This window comes from Garra rufa, chromosome 1 (assembly GCF_049309525.1).
Source record: "Garra rufa chromosome 1, GarRuf1.0, whole genome shotgun sequence".
Classification (NCBI taxonomy): Eukaryota; Metazoa; Chordata; class Actinopteri; order Cypriniformes; family Cyprinidae; genus Garra; species Garra rufa.
Window position 1 is genome coordinate 43,714,522 of NC_133361.1, and position 10,980 is coordinate 43,725,501.

General features: G+C 38.7%; 1 protein-coding gene across 1 annotated transcript; it reads left to right on the forward strand.

Annotated features, from left to right (window-relative positions):
- The first annotated feature begins 530 nt into the window (after positions 1 to 530).
- Positions 531 to 3,547, forward strand: LOC141318040 (deoxyribonuclease-1-like). The gene is made up of 8 exons (XM_073833175.1): positions 531 to 668; positions 734 to 822; positions 897 to 983; positions 1,068 to 1,180; positions 2,849 to 2,961; positions 3,049 to 3,203; positions 3,283 to 3,376; positions 3,500 to 3,547. Exons 1-8 carry the CDS (start codon positions 531 to 533, stop codon positions 3,545 to 3,547), a joined length of 837 nt encoding a protein of 278 aa, XP_073689276.1.
- The last annotated feature ends 7,433 nt before the right edge of the window (positions 3,548 to 10,980 follow it).

A 10,980-nucleotide genomic window follows, 5' to 3' on the forward strand; every position in this document is an offset into this window, starting at 1 on the left:
ACCACTTTTATTCCCTAAGGGAGGGGCTTGCTAAAGTAGAGCCTCCTTAGTTGCGCGAAAAAACTTTTTCCATGTTCTCACAGCACAAGCGAAAGCTGAACTCATTTTATTGCATATATTCACACCTAATGCCAGGGGAGTTGCTAGACCTAAAGCTCTACTGGGGCACAGGCCCCCATTACCCGTTAATTCAGTTGTTGCATGCAGTTTATTGCCTTTATTTTGGGATTATCAATGTAATGTATCAATGTAAATTATAACTAAAATTTGAGATTTTACTGGGGCACAGCATATTTTTACTGGGGCACGTGCCCCAGTAAAAAGGGTCTAGCAATAGCCCTGCCTAATGCATATTTGGAGTAAGATTCACTGGATCGATTACAATTACATTAATTTATTAAGATTCTCTGTGAGTGCAAGTTATGCATTTTACTCTTTCATCTGTATTGCTATGTCTAGTTTGAAATCTCTCAGGTATGATTATACTGTTTAATCAATATCTGATTATGTCCTCTGCCTCTATATACAGGATGAAGATTATCATTGCTATAGGTCTAGTCCTGTTATCTGTCCACCTTGGAAGCTCCCTTCTGATTGGAGCCTTCAACATCAAAGCCTTTGGGGATGCAAAAACAACTAATGCCACCCTGCTTAACATCATTACCAAAGTGAGTGACACCTGAACCTATAAAATACTTACACACTTCATTTGGTAACTATTGTGTTTTGTTAGGTGGTTCAGCGGTATGACGTTGTAGTCATCCAAGAAGTGAGAGACAGCGATCTCACTGCTACGAACAGACTGATGCAAAGTGTGAACGCGTAAGTTGTTTTAACTGTCTATAAGTTACTGTACTTATTTGTATAGAATAATTAAAAAAATTTTTCATTATCAGAGGTGGCTCTCCATATCAATATCAGTACATTGTAAGCGACCTCTTGGGTAGGAGCACCTACAAGGAGAGATATCTCTTTGTTTACAGGTAACATTTAGTTCACACATGATAAAAGGTAATATGTATATATGGTCGATATCAAATAAATAATTACGCTTTTATGTTCATCAGATCTCAGGCGGTGTCCGTTGCAAACAGCTTCCATTATGATGATGGATGTGAACCCTGTGGAAATGATACATTCAGCAGAGAACCCTTTGTTGTGAAGTTCTCCTCCAATACAAGTAAACGTCCTTCATTGTGAGAATGTTAGCAGTAATAAAGTCAGAACGCACTGTTCAGCAAAAGTCTTTCATCTCAAGCAATTGACAGTACACTAAATTCAGAGACTGTTCCTGTGAAAATATGAACCATGCTACAAGCCACAATGGCAATGAAAGGGATGTGATTTTCAGTTCCTGGGTTGAATATACACTAGCAATTAAAAGTTTGTCTGTTGGGGGCCTGTTGTTGAGGTCAGTTTTCTGATAGGGATGCATTATTGTTTTATAAACGTATCAAAAGACAATAAAAACGTTTAAATTGTCCCTTGTTTGTCTTAAACAGTTAAACTGCCTGCTGCTCTTCAGAAAAATCCTTCAGGTCCCACAAATTCTTTAGTTTTAAAGCATTTTTGTGTATTTGAACCCTTTCCAACAATGACTGTATGATTTTCATATCCATCTTTTCACGCTGAGGACAACTGAGGGACTCTTCTGGGAAACATGCAAGTATCTTTTGTAGCTTCTGAAGGGCAGTACTAAATTTTAAAAATATGATAATTAGGCAAAATAAGAAAAATGTATACATCTTCATTCTGTGCAAAAGATTTCTTCCTCAGTGTGAAAAGATGGATCTCAAAACCATACAGTCATTGTTGGAAAGGGTTCAAATACACAAAAATGCTTTAAAAGGGGGACCTGAAGGATTTTTTATGAAGAACAGCAGGCAGTTTAACTGTTCAGGACAAACAAGGGACTCATGAACAACTCAACATTAAATCACAAAGGGAAAAAACACACAGCTGAGGATTATTCAGGAAACAACACAGTATTTAAAGGTTGTATCAGCGATTTCTAGCCTAAAACATAAAGTGTCAAATTCAGCTGACCTTTCTTCACGATCCGCTCGCTGCCTGCCCCATAAATTGTCTGTGAAAAAACCGCGTCTCTCTGGTCAGCCTAGGGTCCGAGATATGCCAAAAAAACAATCGGCACTACCAACCTTTCCACAGATAAACAAACAGTGTTCCAACCAATCAGCGTCAGGGGTTTGGTGTTGTGGACTTTCCTACTGGTTCAGGGATGTGAGGGAGGCGGAGCGAAAGTCCACAACACCAAACCCCTGACGCTGATTGGTTGGAACACTGTTTGTTTATCTGTGGAAAGGTTGGTAGTGCCGATTGTTTTTTTGGCATATCTCGAACCCTAGGCTGACCAGAGAGACGCGGTTTTTTCACAGACAATTTATGGGGCAGGCAGCGAGCGGATCATGATGAAAGGTCAGCTGAATTTGACACTTTATGTTTCAGGCTAGAAATCGCTGATACAACCTTTAAGAATCAAGTGTATGTAAACTTTTGAACGGGGCCTTTTAAATAAATTTAACTATTATTTTAAATTATATTATTATGTGAAATATCTTATTCAGGTCAGTAAATGAAAAATAAATAAATAAAATGTATTTTGTATGATCACTCTTATTTTGTATTCTGCAAGGTGTATGCAAACATTTGACCTTAGCAATAAATTCAGTAACTGTATTTGGAAAACATATTGATGTAGCAGGGATCGGACTTCAAATATTAAAAGTAATTTACAGCTCACAATGACACTAAACAACATTCACTTCTTGTTGAGCAGATTCTTCTTTTTGTTCAAAATCATGAACACTAACAAGTATCTTTTCTGTAGCTGTCCAGGACTTTGCCATCATTCCTCAGCATACATCCCCAGAACTCGCTGTGAAGGAAATTGACGCTCTGCATGATGTCGTCTTGAAAACTAAACAACGTCTGAGCACAAATGTAAATATACTAATGCACAGCTGTATGGACTAGTCCTGTTAACATCAACTGTGCTAATATATAATATGACTTCAAATATCATTTCAGAACATCTTGCTTATGGGAGACTTCAATGCTGGCTGTAGCTACGTTTCGAGTACAGACTGGTCCAAAATACGCCTTCGCACTGACAAGAGTTACACCTGGCTCATCGCTGATACTGTGGACACAACCGTCACAACCACACACTGCCCTTATGACAGGTAGAAAGACATCACAAGCTATTTAGTTGGATAAGATAAACCTGTGTTATGCAATGACTAATAATATGCTTAATAAAAGGATTGTGGCCACCCCCGACATGATGAAAGGAGTGTCTGTTGGATCAGCGCAGATCTTTGACTTCATGAAAGCCCAAGGACTGAGCCAGAGCTGGGTAAGGATAAGTTTTGCCTCATTGGGATTCACTATTCTAAACATCAGACCTAAAAGCTTTCTTAAGAGTTGAGTTATTGCTGAGTGTATTCCTCTGTCTGAAGTGTTCATTTCTCTCTTACAGGCCCTGGCAGTGAGTGATCACTTTCCAGTTGAGGTCAATATAGTGTGAAAAACCTCAAGACTGTTCCCTCACAGCAGATATACACTGCAATGGTTATGGTTTATGTGTAGTGGTGTTTTAGCAAGAATAAAAAAGAAAAAAAAATAATTATTTGGTTTCTTCAATATAAATATTATGCATGCAGTTTTTATGTAGAAGCTACACAGAAGAAAAAAATGGTGTGGAAACTATTTTTTCTCGGAAATTGCTAGTAAATTTCAGAATTACAAAGAAATGGTAACACAAAGTAACACTGAATTAAATTTTAGAAAAACTGAAATACTATTTTCTAATAAAATGTACCTTTTTTTTTACAAAAACAAAACAAAACAGGTTTTTAACATCTTTGCAAATGTATTTAAAATAAAAAACTTAAAGGTCCCATATTGTCAAAATCGAAATTTCCTGGCTTTTTTCATGATAACTGAGGTCTAGGGGCTATGTAACTACCATATGAGTTTCAAAACAGTCAATCCACAGTAAACTGCACACAGCCTGCTTAAAGTAGCTGTTCATTTTCACGAGCCGCTGTGACTTCCGTAACGATGTGACGTCCGATCGACTCAGTCACCGCCTTCAGTCACCACCCCGAGCACCAATCACGTCCCACCCTCCTTATGTCAAACCCAGACAACATCGTGTCCATAACATTGCTAAGCAACAACAACACGAAAACAAGTCGAGAAAACCCTGTTCAGTTGATAGATGTCGAAACTACATCATTGCACAGGCTTCAGAACAATGTGAATATAAGAGACCACTGGCACGTCAACTTCAGCCTCTTTCACACAGCGATTCCAGTAAATACACGGATAATGTGTCCCATGATTTGTTCCTGAGTTGTTTCATTTGGTTCATTCACAGTTGTTTTCCGGAATCTGTGCGTGCTTTACACACAACCCATAAAGACATGTGACGTTTGGATGTGAGATGTAATGCGACGCATACGTTTCACTAAACTGAAACTAGCCTGAACAAACTGTGCTTCAGCGCTGATAGTGAGGAGCTGGCTCTGTCTGATCGCCGCTTCATTCCACTTTGCACATATTTTTTGTTGTGAAGAGTCGCATGATAATGTGCATCATCACTACAACACTGCCTTTATGGTTCTGGCTTTTGTTTACACAGCGCTCGTTCCGTAATTTTCCAGAATCAGCGCGTATTGTGAAAGGGGCTTTACTGAAGCAACAGTTACGTAGCTTACTGCATTCTGTGTTTGAAAAAGAAAAAACATTAATTATCATTCTGAAATATCCTGTTGAGTATCAGCAGGCTAGGCTCTCTCTATGGCTCTGGGCTCGGCTAAAGCATACATGACCGTAGTTACCTGTGGTTGGCCTGGCTGTGCGTCACTCAGAAAACAACAGGCCAATCAGAAGAGAGGCTCATGAATATTAATTAGATGGGCCAAAATCGACCTGTTTTTGACAGAGCTCCTAAAAAAGGAGCTGTAAAAATATATTGAGATGGATTTTGGCACTTATATCGCAAATATATATTCTTAAGGACATCAGCAACTAAAATAAACCTCCAGAAATGTGTACAATATGGGACCTTTAAATTATTCCATTATATAAGTATTCATACCCTTATGTTATGTGGGACAGTTTAATTTATCTCAGTAGCATTCATATTGCTTGTACAGTCGTGGCCAAAAGTTTAGAGAATTACATAAATATTGGAAATTGGAAAAGTTGCTGCTTAAGTTTTTATAATAGCAATTTGCATATACTCCAGAATGTTATGAAGAGTGATCAGATGAATTGCATAGTCCTTCTTTGCCATGAAAATGAACTTAATCCCGAAAAAAAAAAACTTTCCACTGCATTGTTAAGAAGGCTTCAGGGCGTCCAAGAAAGTCCAGCAAGCGCCAGGATCGTCTCCTAAAGAGGATTCAGCTGCGGGATCGGAGTGCCACCAGTGCAGAGCTTGCTCAGGAATGGCAGCAGGCAGGTGTGAGCGCATCTGCACGCACAGTGAGGCCAAGACTTTTGGAAGATGGCCTGGTGTCAAGAAGGGCAGCAAAGAAGTCACTTCTCTCCAAAAAAAACATCAGGGACAGATTGATCTTCTGCAAAAAGTATGGCGAATGGACTGCTGAGGACTGGGGCAAAGTCATATTCTCCGATGAAGCCTCTTTCCGATTGTTTGGGGCATCTGGAAAAAGGCTTGTCCGGAGAAGAAAAGGTGAGCGCTACCATCAGTCCTGTGTCATGCCAACAGTAAAGCATCCTGAGACCATTCATGTGTGGGGTTGCTTCTCATCCAAGGGAGTGGGCTCACTCACAATTTTGCCCAAAAACACAGCCATGAATAAAGAATGGTACCAAAACACCCTCCAACATCAACTTCTTCCAACAATCCAACAACAGTTTGGTGAAGAAGAATGCATTTTCCAGCATGATAGAGCACCGTGCCATAAGGCAAAAGTGATAACTAAGTGGCTCGGGGACCAAAACGTTGAAATTTTGGGTCCATGGCCTGGAAACTCCCCAGATCCTAATCCCATTGAGAACTTGTGGTCAATCCTCAAGAGGCGGGTGGACAAACAAAAACCCACTAATTCTGACAAACTCCAAGAAGTCATTATGAAAGAATGGGTTGCTATCAGTCAGGATTTGGTACAAAAGATGGAGAAGGGCTTTAGTTAGACTGGTGACCAGGAACCTGATAGTCATTCTAGTTGAGCTCCATGATCACATGTGGAGATAGGAGAAATCTACAGAAGGACAAACATCACTGTAACACTACACCAATCTGGTCTTTATGGCACTAAAGCTCTCCTTTTCAGGATGTAAGGCTGAAGAATATTTCCCCTCGACCTTTTCAGTTCCATAACCATGTTCACCCGACTCATACTGACATGATTGGTGTTTACGTGTTTATTGTAAAATTAACGTATTTTCCGAGTCAATAATATAACTTTAATCCTTTAAAAATGTTTCAAAAAAAGCACATGGCGCCACAATTTCACCACTTTACAGTGTCGCAATGACTGTCTTTTTGCAGTAGCTCACCCATTATATTTTAATGAGAGTGTAGGTGACATGAAGCAGCAGCTGCATTGAAAACAGATGAGGCACTATATACACAATTCACATAATATACAGTCTGTTTTTAAACATAATATGAATGGCATGTAGCGCCCTCTGTTGCACTGAAGTTGGATTAGTTTAAGGGAGAGTGGGTTAACAGGAGTCAGTTCAGCTTTCTAAAATTACTGAGTAGATCATAATAAAATAAAGTTTTAATGACAAACAATTACATTTAAATAGGCTTTCTACACAAAATCTTTACAAACTAATGAATGAATAGTAGTATATGAACAGTTACGGACAATGCTTATGTGTGACTAATCTCGCCCTGTAATACTTCAACGAGTCTAAAACAAAAACTTGCTCAGTGTTTACCTACCACGCAAAGCACGCAATTGACCATATGCACGGATTACTTCCTTGTTTAGTCAAGCCAGCTAAGTCATTTCCGGTCAACTGTACTCTGCCGTAATATGAGCGTACTTTGTTCGTTTTCTCTACATAATCGATTCACAATCGAAGAAAAGTGTTGTTTGTCTAAGAGGACCAAACGTCCATGTATACCGTTTCAAGAATGACAAATGCCAGTTTAAAAAAATTCGCGAGTAAATCGGCTAAATATGCACGAGTCATTGCTATGATTGACAGTAATAACCGGACCAAACAGCTGACAAACTGATGTCAAAAAAGAGCTTAAATGATTCAGACTAAATTCCGAGTAACAAAACTACAGCAGTAACAAGTTTGTGTTGGTTAAATATAGGCTATTTGATAGATTTTACAGTTCAAGATAAAACTTAAAAGATGTAGTTATTCAATTTAATAAAATATTTAAAATTCCTATCGATTCATAATTAGTGCATTTTTTAATTATTATACCATAAATATTTAACGTGTTTGTAGTGAACTATATATTAGTATTTACATAATTCACCCTCATAGGCTGTTTGTGTGTGAGCTTAATGACTTTCTGCACTTGCTATACTATAAAAGTAAAAGGTAAAAGTACTACAATTTATTATACTAGTATTTTATAATAAATCGAAAGCAAGACGTCTTGAAAAATATAGGGAGAGACGGCTGCATAATAAATAATCCTATGCTGCCATCTATTAGTTATATGGGGTAATTCCATATTATTTTAGCCAAAAATAGACGTCGTTTTCCGTGAAGTCATTTTTTCCGATGCCCCTTTTATGAATGAAAAGTGAGTCCTTGAAGTACATTTTATTTCACAGCTGTCCCAGATAGCAAGAACGTTTGGGCCAAATGTGGCTGAAAGCTGTCACGTTTGGCCTAGGTATGGCATGGCTGAGCACATATGGGCCAAACTTGTACCATATATGTTTTGCCATGGCTTTAGAATTGGAGGGAATTTTCATTTGGGTGACTTTTTGTATTAAGGTATATGGCCCATATGACAGTACACAGACAAGAGCCATATTTGGCTAGGCTATGGCACATCCTGAAATATGTTAACTTATGGTTAACATTTGGCTTTTACTTGGAAAAACACACATAACCTGCTATAGTCATGTGTGGCTGGTTTGTGGCAGTCCAAATGTCAGCCCATTCATTCATTATTCCTGTATTCCTATTGGTGGATTACTGAAAATTTGAAAATACATGTCCGTTATTTCCCGCTCTGCTCCTGAGTCTACAACAGCCTTTGCCCAGACACACTCTTATTCAGGTAAGTGCAGTTTTGGTTTTTTAAATGTTTTCTAGGGAAGTAATGGTACGCTTATTCGTACAGAAAAAAATTGTGTGCTTAGGTATGTGTACCGAACAAACACAGTTTCGTTTTGACCACGATCATGTGCTGAATTCATATGCGTGAATAAAACGTCACTATACATACCTGCTGTCCAGAAATCATGATAAGATTTGGGTTTTGTTATTTTCGATAAGTCCAATCTTTAAAATTATGTCTATATCAGAAAATTTAAACGATAAATGCCTTTTTGACGCTCTTTGATGTTACGTGACAGACCGCTGTAAGTAATGTTACAAGCGGAGAGCGCATGAATGCGATCATCCTTTCTCCTTTCTACTAGTTATAACGTGATTTAAAAACTAACAAATCTTTCGTCTCACGTAATCACAATTAGTTTGAATGCCGTCGAAAAATGCTAATAAAACTACCACCAGCAAGCACTCATGTCATGGCTTGTTTTAATATTCAAATAATATCTAATACTAATTATGATATGCTAATAATCTTTTTTCTCTCCTTTTTCCTGACAGATTGTGAAAGAAAGGCTGGTGAGACTTACTAAAAGTATCCATTTTTGTACATTTATTTACTCATTTGACATTTACACCACATTTTATGTTCTGTATTGTACTTCTGTTATTAAAATTGTATTATATTAAAAATGTCTGTGAATCAATTTTGTGTTTAATACGTGTTTAAGATTTACTACTTGGTATTTTAAATAAATAATAGGTGTGGCATAAATATGGTTAAATTATGGCTTTTGATCTATCAGCCACATGTGGTCCACATAGGGGCCATTGCCCTTTACAGAACTCAGCCATATAAGAATACCACATAAGATCCATATATCAGCCACATCTGTTTTCATGATTTGGCTCATTTTAGGTTGGGTTATGGCACTGTTTTGGTTCGGTTCTGGTTAAAAAGATGTGGACCAGTTTTGGGCCGGGGAACCTAAACTTATCTGGGCCACACTTTAGCTGTTGGTATGGGCCAGATCCGGCCCAGAGGAAATTTGCTGACTGGGGTAGAGTTAGAAAATAATAAAGGCTTTGAAATATTGGAAGATTTTAAAAATGTGTTCATGACTACAAAGGCAAGTTAGTGATTATCAAGAATACGATTAAGATGTCCTTGAAGAGAAATATGATAGCTGGCTAACGTTAGCCTAAACACGTTATGATAGTGTTTAGCTATCAGCATTTAAATGTACAACTATACAGAGACGGTAAGTATGAGATTACCAGGCTCCGCATTTAAATTATATGTTGTTAAATAATATGAAACTGAATGTTCATGCCGCTAACATTGTTTATAATGTTGCAATTATAATTTTTCTCAGTTTCTGATAAGAACGAGGCACTAGATCAGTCTCAAGAGTGTCCACCTAATATATAGCACATATAAAATGAGCTTCAACGGAAGTTTACGAGCTGGCTTATCTTTATGCGGAAGTTCTAAAGAACGCTCCGTGCATAAGGTCAATTGCGTGGGGCCCCCGCGAAGTTTCCTTAGTTGTGCAAAAAGCTTTCTCACAGCACAAGCGAAAGATGAACTCAGGTAGAGCTCATTTTATTGCATATATTTAAAACGGATGCATATTTAGAGAAAGTTTTACTGGATTGATTACAATTATATTTATTTATCAAGATTCTCTGTGAGTGCAATTCTGCCTTTTACACTTTCACCTGTACTTTGTCTCTATATACATGAAGATCATCATTGCTATAGGTCTACTCCTGTTATCTGTCCATTTTGGAAGCTCGCTTCTGATTGGAGCCTTCAACATCAAAACCTTTGGGGATTCAAAAACATCTAATGCCACTCTGCTTAACATCATTACCAAAGTGAGTGACACCTGAACCTATAAAATACTTACACGCTTTCATTTGGTAACTGTATTGTGTTTTGTTAGGTGGTACACCGGTATGACATTGTAGTCATCCAAGAAGTGAGAGACAGCGATCTCACTGCAACGAAGACTTAAATGTCCGTCTAGATTGAACTTGCTGCTTGCTAGCAACTAATTTCTTCACAGAAGCATTGCATTCAGATATTTCAATTAATATCAATGTTTCACGTCTAATTATTTAATTTTGTAATAAGCGGGATAATGTACATCCAGCCGGTTGACCTACGAGTTATTGTTGAGTGTATTCCTCTGTCTAAAGTGTTTATGTCTCTCTCACAGGCCCTGGCAGTGAGCGATCACTTTCCAGTTAGAGTGCGGATCGGGCCGCATTTTTCTGTCCGAGCCCGGCCCGAGTCCGACAGAGCAGTAACCGAACCCGACCCGAGCCCGACAAGCATTAAGATATTTATGTCCGAGCCCGATCCCAGCCCGACACAGTTAAAATCTCTTTTTTCACTCATACTAATGACACATGCACTTTTTTTGTGTGGAAAGCCCGCTTTTATTAAGCAACTGTAAAAAAAGCGTACGGAAATGTCAACAGATGAGAGCATCAGTGCACACTGGGCAAAAAGCGCCGTTATAACACGGGCGCACTATCGCGCTGAGGTGACCGAGCCCGACCCGAACCCGAGCATCCTTTCTAAATATCTGTCCGAACCCGGCCCGACCCGTCGGGTTCCGTCGGGTACCGTCGGGCTCGGCTCGGGTATCCATCCTCTATTTCCAGTTGAGGTCACGCTTGTGTGAAAAACATCAAGGTTGTTCCCTCACA